The sequence below is a fragment of the Lutra lutra genome, chromosome 7, assembly GCF_902655055.1.
Source record: "Lutra lutra chromosome 7, mLutLut1.2, whole genome shotgun sequence".
Classification (NCBI taxonomy): domain Eukaryota; kingdom Metazoa; phylum Chordata; class Mammalia; order Carnivora; family Mustelidae; genus Lutra; species Lutra lutra.
In genome coordinates, this window is record NC_062284.1 from 1,537,901 (window position 1) to 1,554,446 (window position 16,546).

At 60.2% G+C, this 16,546-nt stretch overlaps 1 protein-coding gene across 6 annotated transcripts in view; it reads left to right on the top strand.

Moving 5' to 3' along the window:
• ARNT2 (aryl hydrocarbon receptor nuclear translocator 2) overlaps positions 1-16,546 on the top strand; it is a 145,274-nt gene that overhangs the window by 37,157 nt on the left and 91,571 nt on the right. For all 6 annotated transcript variants that reach the window (XM_047736232.1, XM_047736233.1, XM_047736229.1 and 3 more), the window contains exons 2-4: positions 330-444; positions 6,050-6,097; positions 13,748-13,961. In XM_047736232.1, coding sequence (XP_047592188.1) covers positions 330-444; positions 6,050-6,097; positions 13,748-13,961 — 377 coding nt within the window. The remainder of the gene's footprint in view (positions 1-329; positions 445-6,049; positions 6,098-13,747; positions 13,962-16,546) is intronic.

Consider the following 16,546-nt stretch of genomic DNA (forward strand, 5'->3'; position numbering starts at 1 on the left):
GGCTGCTCAGGCTCTGGCCACACTGCCTGGATCCGTGGAAGTCTTACCCACCGCCAGGTCACCTGGTGTCCCTTCTGAAAGCTGCAAGTCCGCGCTCTTCTTAACCACTGACACTGAGCATGGGGGTTCTGCCCGGGATGGGGTCCTGTTCCAAAGCAGGAGGGCAGAGCCCAGCTGGGGGAAGGGCTCCCCTGTGTCACATAACCAGCCTGGGCTGAGTGGCCCCAGGGCCTTGGGCTCTCCTTCCGGCTGCTGCTTTTGGGACCACCGGACAAGTTTCTTGTTTGTTCCTGGCATTGATAAAACCTGTCTTCCTGGCTGTGTTCCAGAAATGGCTTCTGACATCCCTGGATCGGTGACATTGCCTGTGGCCCCCATGGCGGCCACCGGACCCGTGAGGATGGCCGGGGCCATGCCCGCCCGTGGAGGAAAGCGGCGTTCTGGGTAAGCAAACAGTGTTTCCAGGAACAGCTTCGTACGTGTTGCGCAAACTCTTGACCTGTTAGGGAAATGCTGTCTCTCCCTCCCGGAGAGTAAAAGCTCAGCGGTCTGCCCGCTTGTTGAGATTTTGCAAGATCCCCAAGTATGCATGTGATTTGCCTCTAAGTGTCCGCCCCAGCGGCCGGCGGGGCCTCCTGCTTCTTTGTCTCCTGGTGGGGATGGGCTCTATGGTCCTGCTGGGCCCTGCTCAGGCTGTCTCTGGGAGCAGGGAGCTCATGGGGACCCCTGTGTGAGCATGCCAGCCGAGGGCAGTGCTGCGGACCGAGCCCCAGACCTGTGGGCCGCGAGGAGGCCCCATCACTCGTGTGTCCGGGGAAGCCGGTCTCTGCCGGCTGGTGTGCTAGAACTCTCAGAACGTCGGCTCCTCCGGCCCCACAGCTGAAGGCCAGATGTGTGCCTCGTGCACTGCATTGCTGGTAAAGCTGCTGAAGGTGGGACATGCCAGGACCAGGAGCTACAGGGACATTGCCCTTGGGCTGATGGACCCCAAAACCACATCTGCTCATGGCTGTAGCTCCTATAGTTCCAGATGGATATCAGAAACACCAGCCAGCTAACAAAAATCCCTCCGGGGACAACGAGACCTACGTATTCACACCCCGCTGTCCCCCGGGCCCCTCTCCACATCGAATCTGTGTGATTTTCAATGAACTGGAGAATAACAGTCCTCGGGAAGTAGAGTCAACTTCTCCCCTTAGTGCCACTTCCAACAGCCCAGGAGCAGGGAACACATTGGCCCCAGCCCCAGGCCTGCGGGGTGGGCTCCGGTGCTGGTTGGCCGTGCTCCAGACCTGCAGTCCCTCTGCCCAGGGTGGCTCTGGAAGGGGCAGGGGATGGGCATGCAGGGAGGCCTGGAGTGGGGTGCGTGCCCACGCTACAGGTCTGGATCGTGGGGGAACACTGCTGTGTGCACTCCACGGTCTTGAGAGGAGGGTCTCAGCTTTGGGTTCATACTGAGAGGGTGGGAAGGGCTGGGACACCAAGCCCAGTGGCCCCCGCACCCACTTTCCCCTGACTCAGGGCTCACTCCCCGGGCCCCAGTGCAGCAGGCGGGGGCTCGTACTCAGGACAGGCCTGCGGTACGCTGAGTCGGCGCCTGGGGCCCAGCTGGGCAGATCCTCAAGTCCGGGGTCTCCTGCAACCCCCCACCCCCACCACCGTCCTGTTAGAAGTGGCTCTTCCAGCCAGTGGGCGCCAAGCTGAGCGCGTCTGTGCCGCTGCAGGGGGACCGGGCCCTGTTGACACGTCAGCGCGCTGACATCTCTTTGCACATTCCAGGTGTTTTAAAATTATTTTAAATATGTGTGCTCTCTCACTTCTGTTCCTGGAGACAGAATGCTGGGGCAGGCCCACTCCTGTTTCCTGAGAGGCTGGCACAGGGAGGAGGGGGTCAGGGTCTGGCACGGACAGAGATGCTCAGGCCGACCCCTCTTGGCAGGTGAGCAGCCCCTCTGGGCCGGATCTGGGCCCCCACCAGGAGTGCCTGCGTTCGCCCCACCCACCCCACACAGTGCTGGGGGTTTTGCGCGCAGGGCTGAGCTGCTGGCCCTGAAGCCGACCCTAGCCCACGTCCAGGCCCTGACTTCCGCTGGCCCACCTGGCTGATGACTGGACATGAATCAGGCTCTTTTCTGAAAACGTTGTCCCCAGCTGTCCCTTGCCTACCTGATCTCACATGCACGCGTGCTCACACACACACACACACACACACACACACACACAGCATGTACGGGAGGCAGAGAGGACCCCGAGTGGGCTGACACAGAGCCTGGAGGTCATCCCACCTCCAGCCACGGGAGTCAAACATCAAGAAAAGACATGAGAGATTCAGCGGAAGGGACAGCAGCGGCCGACATGCTGGCCACGTGTGTAGGCATGGCCTGGGCCCTTTAAGACAGTCAGGAGGCCTGTTGCCCACTGTGTGCTTCCTCTTCCCGACACAGGGAGGGAGCTGGCAAACCGGTTCCTTCTGCTAATCCCCAGCGACCAAGTGGCTTATCTTCTGGGTCTAGGTGGGGAAACGTGTACTTGCGCGGGGCTCTTCGCTGGGTAAGTCCTGCAGCTGCCATCGTGCACGGCTCGTCTGCGCCTGATTACGCCCGAGCAGCCGAAACACATAGCTAAACGCCGCGTGAGCCTGTGGGGCGCTGGAGAGACAGAGGGCTCGGGTGGGGGAGAGGAAGGGGCAAGAGGCCACCATCCGCTTCCTGCCCCCGGCCCTAACCCGGCTCCCGGGGCTGGCCTCCCCTCCGTCCCGGTGCTTCCAGTCGCACAGAGCTGGCCCCTGGCAGGTTTGGGGGCCGCTGGCCACCGCCTGGCCCATCCCTGTGGGTCCCTCAGGCTTGAACGCGCTCCCCCGTCCCTGACGGCCTCCCCGGAGCCACCGGCAAGCTGAGCACCCACCGGCCCCGGGACACAGGTAAAGGTGCGGGAGTTTCCGATTCTTTGAAAAGTGACTCCACACACGTGGGAGAGAGGAGTGAGGGCGAGTCGCCTTGTTCTCTTCCATCGAGACCTCCCTGATCTCAGTGCCGGGGTGTCGGCGCCCGCTTCTGGGGAAGGGGACAGTGGCGGGGATGGGACGAGCTCTGACCCCAAAGCCAGATGCTTGTTCTGGCTCCGCTGTGGCCGCTGTGGCTGGCCCAGGCTCCGCAGCAGGGCTGTTCGTGCTCCTGTGGCCGCCCGTGCTGTTAGCAGGAGCCTCGGGCCGGCCCAGGGCCCTCCGGTGCTGCCGTTCCGGGGCCTGCCCTTCTCCGGAGAGCGTCTGATGACTGCCCTTTGATAATGCGCGGTTGCTACCCATCCCGGTCCCGGGGACTCCCGTCACACACTCTTGACTAGTTCCAAGCTCAGAGGTGCCTTCCTGGCGTTTTATCAACCCAGAGTTCTCGCTCATTGATGGGAAGGGAGGCAGTGTGGCTTCAGCCCGTCCTTTGAAGACTGTCACAGCGTCCACGTGTCATTCCGAATCCTTCAGCGTGAACACGGTGGGACGTCAGGGTCACAGCCGGGTTTCTCTCGTTAGCCAGGTGCTTCAGGGGAATAGAGGCACGTAAAAGACATAAAACAAAGCATGATTTACTTAGAGTTTTTATAGCAGAAGAAAGAAGCCCAGCTATTGTGCAATGGCTAAAGCAGGGGATCAGCCATGGTGACGGACGGCCACGGCAGCATCCTGGGGTGACGCTCTGAGGAACCTGCATCCCCAGGAGCACGAGACCGGTGGGGTCAGGGGCGTCGCCCCGAGGACCTGACCAGTCGTTCGTGGACTGATTCTCTTCTGGGCTCACGCCCACATCACACTCTTCCAAATGACGGAATCTGATGGCTGCACGTGTATGACCTCCTATGCACGGACGGGGAGGCCCCCTTTCGTGGTCTCTTAAGTTTCTGTAGACAAACCCGAGCTCCCCCCGACTCCAGGAAACCCTGACTCCAGAGCGGGGCTGCCCCTTCCCTACACCCTCGGCTTCCTCCACGGAGCCATAGCTCACCTGGCCTGAGTGGGACCGTGTCCCCGCCTGTCTGCGCCATGAGGGTCTAGCGTAAAGAATAGAATGGTCTTCCCGAAAACCAGGGAGACCAACCAGCTTGGTTGGCCTGGGTTTTTCCCAGTTTTAGCACTGATGGCCTGCATCCTGGGGTGCTCTCAGCCCGGGAAAATCAGGATGCTTTTCACCCCAAACACCCCAAAAATCCTGCAGGATGAGGCCTGGGGGCTGACCGATACATGGCATCTTGCCAGAGCCCGGTTATCACCCTCCCGTGAACTTGTGCTGGCGTGTGATGCTCACTCGAGGCTCTGCCACCTGCTAACATACGTCCTGAGGAATTCTGAAAATGCAGTTTCTTTTCCGGAACTCTGAAATGTCTGTGGCCCCCGGGGATTGGGTCATGTCCGTGTGCTGCTGTTCCTGCGGTGAGCACTGGGGGTCAGTGTGGCTCCGCGGCTCTGCGGCCCCGGGCATTTTTGATGGGCCAGCGCCACTGTCACTTCTGGTTGAGGGGAGGTGGTGGCGTGGTGGCTGTGCAGGCCGTGGACGGCTTCGCTCCGAGTGGGAGTCCCTGTGTTTGGCCCCCACTTGCCCACAGTGCGGGGCGGGGGGTCTCCCGAGGCCATCTGGGGGCCATGTGTCACCGCATGGTGTGCACGCCGTCTTTCACTCTCCTTTCCCTTCCCAACCATGTGTCCTCCCCGCCTGCCCGGCCCCAGGGGCCGTGGTGTGTCCATTTTCATTGCTGTCGCCTGTCCCTACTCTCACCTAACTTAGCCTTTGCTCTTTGCTCCTAGAAGCCCGTTGTAGCCCACGTGCCTGGAAATGAGGGGTTCTAGTCTCTCTGGTCATCCCAGACAGACGGGTGCCCAGATTAGGGCCGTGGCCACCCAGCACATATGCAAAACAAAAATCAGTGAATGGTCCCATTTTAAAGAAGAAAATACTCCTTTGTCCTAAATCCAGTCCCTAAGTTCCCTGAGTTGGTGCCCAGCTGAGAGAAGATCGTTTGTCTCATTAGGGTCCTCTCCTGTGTGTGTGTGTGTTTCTGTGTGTGCATGTGTGTGAGTGTGCATGTGTGTGTGCACGTGTGGCTGTGTGCATGTGGGTGTGCGTGCATGTGCGTGTGCATGCATGTGGGCAGAGCTCTGCCTCTGCCCCCTGGCCCTTCCTTGTGCCCTGGGCCTCCTGTTCATTCCCCCAGTCACCGTTACCCACCTAGAGCCAGGGGTGGGGATCCCGCTCCCCACGAGGCCAGCACACCCTCATTTCTGGGCTCAGCTCTCTGTCCTGGCTGCCGGGCAGGCTGGCCTCCCTTCCGCATGGAGCCCCCAGGACTGCACTTCGCCGGGCTCCTCAGGTCCACTGAGAGCGGGATGGCAATGCTGTGGCTCCGGGGCGTCCCCCCGTGCATTCCCCTGAACATCCCGGAGAACGAGGACATCCGCGCTGTTTCGCCTTTTGTCCTTGGAAGGTTCCGGGTACGGTTCACATGAACAAATTACCCTGGCAACTTTGGGGTAACGTTAGCTGACCTCAGAGGGGCCTGGTGTTTCGAGAAGGACAGTTTGGGCTATTAGTGAAACACACACCCATCGAGACTTTTCCATTCATGTTTATACTGAGAGGCTCAGGGAAGTGGGTTCTAAGTATTGTGTGAGCTTTAACGAGCACACGGGTCCTTCGGGTCTCTCCGGGCCCAGATGACTGTTTCTAGGTCCCCATGCCTTTGTTTGGCTTTGGATGTTAGGAGACAATGGCCTGGAATGTCCCTCTCTGACTCACCCAGAGCGGCCACGTCGGCCGGCAGCTCGGCCCCCGCTAGCCCGTTACCGCCCCGAGAGCCTCCGGTTCCCCGCAAGCTTTCTGAGCCTGCTGACAGGGAGCACAAGATAAAGGATGAAACGCAGGTGGTGTTTCCTGAGAGCTGGGACTGGGATGCTGGGACGCCCGTCTGGCTGGCCAAACGAGGCCCCCTGGGTGGGGCCAGCCCCTTGGGTCTCCCGTGAACTGTTCTGTCTGTACTGAACTTCCTCGTGCTCTTGGCTTTTCAGGATGGACTTTGACGATGAAGATGGAGAAGGGCCCAGCAAATTTTCAAGGTGAGTTTATGTTCCTTGGTCTTCAAGAAGCCAGCAGCCAGCCGTGTCCGCGAGGCCATCGCAGGGATTTCAGGATCTTCTGTCGTGAGGAAGCCATTGCCTGTCGTCAGAGCCCTTGCTTGCCCTTTGTCCTGTGCCCGCGGGTGACCCGGGACAGGCCATGCCCAGCCGACATCACTGAGGGAGGACACTTGGCCTCAAAATGTCACTAACGGGGTATTAGCTGGGTTGGCCTTTAACTGAGACAGTGACCGCTGAGCTTTATGGTGGCGCAGGCTAGAGCTCAAGTCTAGGAAAGACTATCAAGGTGTGGCCACTTCTGCTGCCACGGGCAGGACGGCCCCGTAAGGACGTGGGGGGGCCTGTCCTGGGCACGGGCTGTAAGACTGCCCCGTGGGAGCCTCAGAGCCGTGTCGCTCTCTGGCCGTGTGACAGCGAGGGAGCCGGGCTCAAGGGGCTGACCTGAGTGCAGACCGTGTCCCTGAGAGGACAGGGGGTCGCGGGGCAGGTGTGGTCCATCCATTGGGTATGGTAAGGCAGAGCCAGCCCTGCAGACCGGTCCTCTTTCTCTCTCTTTTTTTCTGGTTTTGTTTGGCTGAAGTTAGTCGGAGGTTTGGGAGTGTGGAGAGAGGCACTGATCACGCCATCGATCTTAGTGGAGTGCCCCTCTGTACTGGTCACTCACAGATGGGCCTGCCTGGACATCCGTCCCCAACTCCGGGCAGTCCTAACGCCGGGTTGCTGATGAACTTGAACCCCTGCCCTGGGTGATGGGTCCCTTCTTCTGCTCTCTGCACTTCACAGCTTCGAACGACGCTCTGGGTTATTTTTTCAAAGTTCTTAGAACGATATCCCTGGAGAGCCCCGGGCCCACGGACCCCCTGGTCTGCTCACCCCATGGCAGTGACTGAGTGCACTCCCCCCGCTCCCCCCGAACTGGAGAGGTATAGGTGTCCCATTGCCGTGGCTTCCCAGAGTCCGCATGTCCGTAGGACACACAGTGTGTACTGTCCCCCGCAATGCTCAGGGAGACAGCAGAGAGGACACGGTGACTGCTGTGCTGTCTGATGACCCCGGGTTTTCTCATCAGAACAAGACATGAGTTTGGGTAACAGAAGTGTGGGGTGCTGTCCCCCGGTGCTGAGAGAGCCTCAGCTCAGATGGCACCCACTTCTCGGGAAAAGGTTTGCTCCGAAGCAGAACTAGCCTCAGATGAGGGCACGGGCACCCCTGTCTGGTCTGCTTACCTCCCACAGCCTCCCTTCCTGAGGACGGGAGGACTCTTGGTGTCTTCGTATCAGGATCCCCCTCGAGATAACATTCTAGACTGTGTTGAGCTCAGGAAATGATGACTTCTGGGGTCTCCAGATGAACGGGAGGAGAGACACAGAGGGATGTTCGCTCGACATCAAGGACCGGTGTCCGCAGTTAAATCACTGTGCGGGACACAATGAGCTCATTGTCTGCAGGCCCAGCATTAAGATACAATCCTTCCCCTCTGGGCCACAGTCCACCCAGGCCGTCAGCACATCAGAGCACAGACTGAGGCTTCTGGAGGCCACAGCCTTCCCTCCATGCCGACAAACCAGAGGGAGGATGGGACGGGTGTGGGTCATTTGCTGCTGTTTCTGGGAGAGTTTGCAGGATGCTGGGGTCGCATCACCATCTCCCGGGGGGGCGGGGTGGCCAAAGACCCATCAGCCGGTGGGTGCACCTGAGCCCCTCAGGATTGGAGACACAGCACGGACCACCCCCACCTTCCCCTGGGCTGGGGGCCGCAGCTGCTGTGCAGGCGAGCGGCAGGGCATCTGCAGGGGTGCTCTCCCACCATCGCGGTGCACTACCCGTCGGGGGCGGCTTCTGCCCCCCTGCCCATCTGCTTGCAGTCAGCCCCAAGGAAGCCCTCTGGCTGGCCCCGTGAAGGAGGGTAGCCGAGGCGCTGGGATGGCCCCCAGCGTGGTTCAGTGCCACAGAAGCTGAGCTGTGCCTTCCCTGCCCCCTGAGGTTTGCCCAGCTGGCTTTCCCAGCCTTCCTCGAGGGTGGTCTGAAATTTGACCGTCCTGCCTGACCTCAGACCTCCCGTCTCAGTTCTTCTCCGGGAAATATGGCCACAGTCACAGAGGAAGTCAGTCGTCCATTTTCTTAGAGCGACAGCAGCTGCCTGGATCCCGAGAATACCCACGGTCCGCAGACGAGGGCTGGGGGACCTGCAGGTGCAGCAGGGGGACAGCGGCCCTGGCGGTGGCCGCTGAGGAGAGACAGCCAAGGGGGCCGAGCCCCAGGCCCAGATCCAGAGCAGCCAGAGCAAGGCCGGGAGCTGGGAAGCCTCTGGGGTCGATCCCGTGGGAGAGTGGAGGCCGAATGGAGACTCACAGAAGGGAGCCGCCGTCAGCAGTGGCCGGTGGGCCATCCCGTTCTCCCACCCCTTCCTCTGGTGGCGTCCTTGGGATCCACCCTGGGCTCCCCAGACCCCTGTCTCGGGCACAGTGTTAGCCTTGAGGAAGGGGGCCGGAGACGGAGGGCTCCAGAGCAGTGGGGAGCGGCAGGGAGCCGTGTGCACACAGGGGGACGCTGAAGCTTTTGGGGGGTTTGGCGGAGGTCTGCTGGAGGGTGGGCGACCTGCCCCCTCACACTGAGGCTGTTGGCATGCTGGTACCGGGCCCCCATACTGTGCGGCGTCTGCTGGTGCACCCCACGGGCCGCAGGGACGAGGGCCTTGAGGCTGGTAGAGACCTGGGGGGGCCTGCGTGTCTTGGAAGGGGCGTCTTGGCCAAAGACGCCAGGAGGAGCACGGGTAGAGAGAGACCTTTCTCTTGGGCCAAGTCTGGGGAGGACGGCCTCACCTCATGGGCACCTTGGGGAGTCCCCGTTGCCCAGTCATGGTCCCCCATGGTGGAGGGTGACGGGCTCTCCGTCTCCGGGAAAACCCATCACACAGCACAAAGCCTTTCTCCAAAGAGGAGTCTCCCTGGCCTCTGGGAGTGGGGCAGACCCTCTGGGGAGGCCAGCCCCGAGCCCCTCTGGCTCCGGCCTGGGATGGGTGCTCTGGCCACCTGGGGGGGGTGAGTACCCACCCCGCCCAGCAAGACCGAGAGCCCCCGTGGAGGAGAGGCCCAGCCCACACGCTCTGTGGTTCAGGCCATCTTCCTCCTTCGTGTGCCCCCCCCCCCCACCGTCTGTTTTCTGATGAGTCCGGGGTTTCTTCCTGCGCCCGTGCTGGGCTCCGCCGCCACCCGTGGGGACGGGTGGGAATACTGTTGCCCAGGTGGGACGGACGGCTGACACCCGTGCTGTCACCGGCGGTCAGAGCTGCACGCCCCGTCCTTCGTGTGACTTATATATACGTCTGTACGCGTGCGTGCGCAGTTCGTTAAAGGAAAGGAACGGAAATGTATTTGTAACGTTTCCATTATACACATACTTGTAACGTTCACTTTACAGCTCAGAACAACCGAGTGCTCACTGCCGTCATTCTTGTCAACCTGATTTTTGCCGTATTTGGGCTCGTTCTGTACCTTTTCTCCAAACATCTAAACGACCTCGCAGGCACTCTTGAGGCTCTGACTGTGCCTATGACACCATGGGTGTGGGATGACCAATAAGCTCGGAACCAAAACCCTGGTGGTGTTACAGTGCTCTCTCACCCTTAGAGAATGGGTCTACATGACCTTCCTGAGGTCCCACCGTCAGGTGGACGCCTGCAGCACCCAGCTCCGCCTGCTGGAGCTCCGGTTACGTCTGCGGGCGCAGCCCGTCGTCGAGAAGAGAGGGAGTTGTGAAGGGCAGCCTGCCACGGGCTTGGCCTTCTGTGTTTCATCCCACCTACTCTGATACTCTGACACTTTCCGTTTGACTCTGTGTGGTTCAGATGCTCGCGCGTGCTTCCTCCAGCTTGGGAGGTGGGGCGATATTTTGGTTTGAATCCTTCCATATGGATTTACCACCCTGTTCCCGTGGCAGGTGTGATGATTACAGCCCCACGGAAGGGGGAAGACATTTGCGTGGCGTGCGTGTCCTGCAGGGATCTTTCCTGGCCGGTGGAGTGGGAATTCTTAGACTGTGCTGAGAAGCTTCTAGACTTAGCTGAGGAAGCTGTTTCATTTCGTTCCTAGGTTGGAAGTTGCTCAAAGTCCTTTTGAGGCAGGGAGGATGGCCAGGAAGCAGCAAGGGTTGTCCTCTGTCATCTGACCTGCCACCATGCTTGGGACACATGCATTGGCCACGTGAGCTCTCTTGACAGCAAGGAGAGATTCAGCAGACCCGAGAGGAACATTCCCAGATTTTCTAGACTTCTCTGTGCCCCAGCATCCTTGGGTCTTATGAACCAGAAGGTGCTGCCAACACGCTGGGTTGACCTTAGAAGAGGGGGTCCCACGAGCAACCAGAAGAGCAGGGGTTTGGTTGGGACGCCCGGTTTCCGTAGGTCGGGGCTGGGATTAGGGTCAAGATGCTTCAGACGGAAATCTGTCCGGTGGAGCCCGCTGTCTCTCCAGAGAGACGCCTGGCACTCGTGTGCCTGAGGCGGTTGCGATGCCCTTCTCCCCCCGTCCAGCTGCCCACTCCTCCGCTTCTGTCCTGCAGAGACGAAGCTTGACTTGCAGGGATGGTGTCCGGAGAACAGCAGGCTGGGTCGGGGTGGAAGTCCTCTCTGGGGCCATCCGTGGTGCTGAGCTGTGTCTCCCCGGAGCTGCTAGGCATTTCCCTCCCCGTGACGCTGCAGCTGCTCCTCTCGGGCGGGGGAGTTCTGGCTCCAGATCCAGGACCGGGAAGCGGGCCGGGGAAGAGCCTGGTCCGGTCCTGCTAAGTGACCTCTGAGCCTCAGGCCCCTCTTCCACAGAGCATGGTTGCAGGGGTCAGAGGTGGGGGTCACTGAGGCCACTCTGCTGGGAGCAGCCGTAGAAACACGGAGGGGGTGTGTCCCACTGGGGGGCAGGGAGATCAGAGGCTGGGCTTGGCCCTCTTGGGAGGAACGAGGCTTTTTCCACCTCCCTCTCTGTGCTGCACAGGAACCTCATCTGCAGCCTCACACATGGGTGCCTTCCAGCTGCCTTGCAGAAAACTCCCTTGCATGGTGCTCGGGGGACAGGGCGCCTGCCTGCTTCCCAGGGAGGGACCCTCCTTCGCCCTTCTGGAGAAGCCTCAGAAGCCAGGGAAACTTCCCAACTGGATATGGCTCTGTGGGTCCTCCCACAGGGCCTGTGGCCAGCCTCGTTGTGGGGCTGCACAGAATGGCTTTCTTCGGGCCTTCTTGGCTCTCCTGACATTCTGCCCTGCTGCCCAGGGAGGGCTGGCCAGGACAGGAAGGGTGTTCCCTGAAAGCCCAGCAGGATAGAACTCCCCTCCTGCTATCAGGGAGGAGGAGGCACGATCGCCTCCTCAGGAGAGCCCCTGGGCAGGAGATCGGAGGTGTGGGCGGGCTGCACCCTACATCATGACCGCCGTACCTGAGTGGCCAGACTTCCTGCCCTGTGCCATACCCCTTCCACAGCCTCGGGCAGCATTTTCTGCACAGTCTTCTGCTTGTCTGCAGGCTGGCCTGGGGGGATGGGGGGGCGCCCCAAGCAAGCTCACCAAGCCTTTCCTGGAGTCCCAGGGCCAGTGCCCCTTGCCTCCCATGACAGGTGCATGGTGCAGGGTCCAGGGAAGGGATGGTGAGGAAGGCCAGTTCTGGGTGGGCTCTAGTGGCTTCTTTACCTGCTTTGGAATGGCGGAGAGGAGGGAGAGGATCTTCCCTGTATCTTCCAGGGAAGGACCCGGAGTTTGATGCAGCACATGGGACTCCCCCGACCGAGTGGTTACCTCTCTTTTCCCCATCGTAATCAGGCCCTGTCCAATTACCCAAGAGCCATTTCCCCTAAATAGTGGGCATCCTTCCCTGCCCCGGGGTCTGCCCTGAGGAGCAGGTGCTGCCACAGGGCATTTGCACTGGTCCCACTGCTCAGCTCTCAGCTCGTGGGTTCTCCCATCTTTCCCTCTGGGCTCAGGCAGCCCCCGACTTCTCATGCTCCCTGTTCCTCACTGCTTTCCAGGTTGAGCCTGCCGCCCACCCGGCCTGCTCGCACCTTTCTGATCCTGTTGGTCTCCTCCCACACTACCCCTCCTGGCCTTGGCCCACCCCTCCAGCCCTGTGGCCCCCTGGGCCTCTGCCTCTGTCCTTTCTCCTTCTGCCCCATGGTTTTTATGTTCCACATGCTTTTACAGGGTTTAACTCTATACTGGCTTCATTTCCAGACTGTGCAAGGCAATTCCTTTCCCTCCTAGTTAACCCCCTGGCTGCTGGAGGATGGGCACGAGTGATCCTTATCTCCTCTCGTCCCCTCCCGTGTAGTGCCCAGCTCAGTGTTCCTCGGGTGGAGAGGGTGGAAAGTGCCCACCGGGCTGGTCAGCTCGCACCAGTGCCGTGAGCTCTGCTGTGGGCCCGCCTTCCCCTGCTGGTGTAGGCAGTGGCCCTCAGTGTGTGCGGCTGGTACACGGCTGGCGCGGGGTTGTGCCCAATGGCCGGTGTATTGCCCGGTTGGGAGGGTGGGGTTTCAGCCCACTTGGTAGACACGGGGTGGGCAGGCAGCCTCATGCACCCTGTGCTGTCCGTGTCCCTCTCCTGCTCGGAGCCCCAGCGAAACCCTAAATCCTCCTGCAGACAACTGTCTTTCTAGACCATTCTTTAAACCCAGGTAACATTGTGCCGGGCTGTGGAGCTGAGTTGACACCTACTCTCTCATCCTAAAGGTAATGATAGCAAGATGCAAACATTTCACCGCCCTCTCTGCTAGTCTTCCGTCGTAACCCACCATGGAGATGGACTTCAGTAATCCCTCACTGCCTTTTAATGGTTAATTGGCCGTGGGCTGGTTAATGAGCCAGGGGCCAGCCTGTCCTAGACGGTGGAAGATGTGCGGGGCCAGAGCAAAGGTTTGTCTGACGGAAGGATGGCGGGGCCATGCGGTGCTTCGCACGCTGGGGCGGAAGGAAAGCACACATCCCCGCGGGGGTAGCTCCATCTGCGTGCGGGTGTATGCGAGCGCGCCCACCGCGTGCGGATCCCGGTGCGCAGGGCCAGGTGTGCGGATCGGGTGTGCGGATCCCAGTGCATGGATTCTGGCTTGTGAATCGGGTGTGCGGATCCCAGGGTGCCGATTGGGGTGCGGATCCTGATGCGTTGATCCTGGCGCATGGATCAGGTGTGCAGGTCACAGTGTGCGAATCGGGTATGTGGATCCCGCTGCGCGGGTCCCGGCGCACGGATCGCAGTGTGCAGGTCCCGATGCGTGGATCGCGCCGTGCGGCTCCCGCTGCGCGGATGGAGCAGAGGCCGATTCACCTCCCACGGCCGAAGGATAACGCCAGAATTCTCTGTGCTTAGAGAGCGTACTTGGGTGCTTGGGGACGAAGGGCAGGTTCGGGACACACTTCAAGGGGAGACGGAGGCCCCCCTGGCGGCCTGTGCACCCCCCCGCCCCCCATGCAGGGGCACAGGCCGCCCGGGCCCGAGCGCCGCCGCCAGCGTGCCAGGCACCAGCTCCTGCAGGGGCGCGTGTGTCTCCTGGTCGCTTGGCGCTCGCGGATGTGCCCCGTTTCGTCCCGTTGGGCAGTGACCCCTGCTCTGACGCGTCTCTTTCCCCGCCCCTGCCCTGTTCTTGTGCTTTCGGGAAGAGAGAACCACAGCGAGATCGAGAGGCGGCGGCGGAACAAGATGACACAGTACATCACGGAGCTGTCGGACATGGTGCCCACGTGCAGCGCGCTGGCCCGCAAGCCCGACAAGCTCACCATCCTCCGCATGGCCGTGTCGCACATGAAGTCCATGAGGGGCACCGGCAACAAGTCCACGGACGGCGCCTACAAGCCCTCCTTCCTGACGGAGCAGGTACCACAGTCCCGACACCGTCCCCGGGGCGGTGACAGAGTAGCTGTCACCCGGGAGAGACGCTGCGCGGGGAACCGAGATCAGATTTTATTTGCTTTCTTCAGGGCGGTGTTTGTGTGACCTCCGTGTCTTTGGCTTTTATGTTTCCCGTAAACCCTCATGCGGCTTCGCTGAAAACGTCCGTGGGGGGGGGGGGGGGGCGGTGCGCTGGTCTGGAGCGCGCTGGTGTTGCTGGGCCGTGGTGTGGGTGCCAGGCTGGCCGGCAGTCGTGGTGATCCATGTGCTTCTCGTTCTAGCCAAATGAGAAGCCACTAGTATTGGTTCCTGCTGTGTAGACGAGGGCTGCAGCTTAGAAAGGGTCCACCGGTGGCCCCGAGTGCGTCCACTGACAGCTCAGGTGGCCTGGGCCCCGGGCCATCCTTCTCACAGCTGGACAGGCCTTGAGGAGTTGGGGAGAGCAGAGGTGCGGCATGGCTTGGGTGGGGGGAATTGCATGTTACAGGTGTTGTAAACCACTGCGTGAACCCAGGCTCTATTCTCTGCCCTTCCGGGCGCCACAGGGAGGACAGACCCACAGACGCTGTTAGCTTCTCTTGGCTCATCTTTGAAGTGAACAGGAGCTTTGGGCCTCCCCATCCCACCCCCCGCCCCAAGGGCTTTTGCAGGATCAGAGGATCAACGGAAGGATGGGTCTAGAAGGCCTTGCTGTGTGGTGGTGGGCGTGGGACAATGTGCTTGGGGTGCAGGAATGGGGGGAGCCCCACGTGAGGGAGGATATCCCATTCCTGGGGCTCCCCAGCATCACTGGGCTCTGAGGGGCCCCAGAGTGCCCTTGGAGAGATGGGGAGCAGGGGCTTGACGTGAGGGGAACGTGAGGGCAGGGCCTGGGAGGCGGGAGCGAAGGGCGAGTCTGGAGACAGATGGTCTGCTGTTGCTGGGGCTGAGACCTGTTCGTGTTGGGGGGCGAGGTTCAGAGAAAGGACAATGAAAAGGAGTGGACACAGGTGAATGCCCTCCCCTGTGGCAAAGGCATCCTTTTCTGCCATCCTGGGGGCTCCGGGGTGCCTCCCCTCACAGGGGTGAGGGGGTATAGCTGTTACATGACCATTACCGGGAGGACCGGGAACCTGGCTCCCAGCCCCGTGTCCCCCTCCGCGCACGCAGGGGCCGCTCCCACCTCCTGTGATGCTGGGGCTTCCTGTGGGTGCAGTGTCTCCATGGGGGGGGCAGAAACGTGTTACATGCCTCCTAGTCACTGGGGTAAGAACAGACTTTTTTTCTTTATTTTTTTTTTTCTGTAGAACAAACCTTTTTATCTGCATTTAATTCACAAAAATCTTGCGAGGTCCATGTTTGAAATGAATGTCCCGGTCTCCGTGACCGAGCATTCGGCAGCGAGGAGATAGGGCGGGCATGCGGACCCGGCGCGTCCAGCCCCTGTTTCTCCCTTGGTCCCTTGGCACATGGTTGGTGTGAGCGCAGCTGCATCTATTAAGCACCGACTGTGTGCCAAGCCCTTACCAAGCCTCCACACATAAGACCTCATTTGTTTTTATTTCCTTTTAGTTTAATTTAAATTCAGTTAATTAACATACAGTGTATTATTAGCTTCAGAGGTAGAGGCGAGGGATTCATCACGTGCGTGTAACACCCAGTGCTCATTCCATCACGTGCCCCCTCAATGCCCACCCCCCAGTGACCCCATTCCCCACCAAACTCCCTTCTAGCAGCCCTCAGTGTGTTTCCTAGAGTTAAGAGTCCCTTATGGTTTGTCTCCCTCTCTGATTTCATCTTGTTTTGTTTTTCCCTCTCTTCCCCTATGATCCTCTGTTTTGTTTCTTAAATTCCACACATAAATGAAATCACGTGATAGTTGACAAGACCTCATTTAACCTCACAAAATCCCACTGAGAAGAACCGTGGGAAGAAATGGAAGCTGAGGATGGTAACGTGCCCAGAGGTGCACAGCTGAGGGCCGTGGATGGGAACCTGCTTCTCCTCCAGAATCCACACTCATGAGCCTTCCTGTCAGTTTAACCGGAGAGTGGAGGCTGGGGACCTTGATGGCCAGTGACAGGCTCCTGGACGACGAATCTGGCGGGGGGGGGGGGGAAGCGTAGACAGAGGGGCTGCGACGAAGGTGAGGTTCCGTCCTGAAACCTTCCCACAGCCCTCAGCCTTGGCCCTGGCCTCAGAACTCGCAGCTTTCCCAGACCTCCTGCTCTGTGTTGTGGTCCTTCCTGTTGGAAACTCTTCCGTCTTCTGATCCTGAAAAGAAAGCGGCTGACCTGTTCCCTGAGCTAAGTGAGTGGATCAGCAGAAGTGCAAAGCAAGAGAAATGGACAAAATAAACTTTTCTCAGAACATGCTGTATAGTCTCCTTCGGCCCTAGGTTCCCAGGCAGACAATGTGAGGATTCTGACCCAGCCAAGGGCTCAGGGCTTCCCAGATTCTGCTCACCAGCAGACCCCGTTTTCTGGTCTTTGGGTCCTTGGAGTGCCCTCAGCCGGGCCTGTGGCATCAGAGTCCCACCGTCTGCGTCTGTGTGGGGCTTCCGTGAGGCTTCTCTGTTGGGCGACACCTGA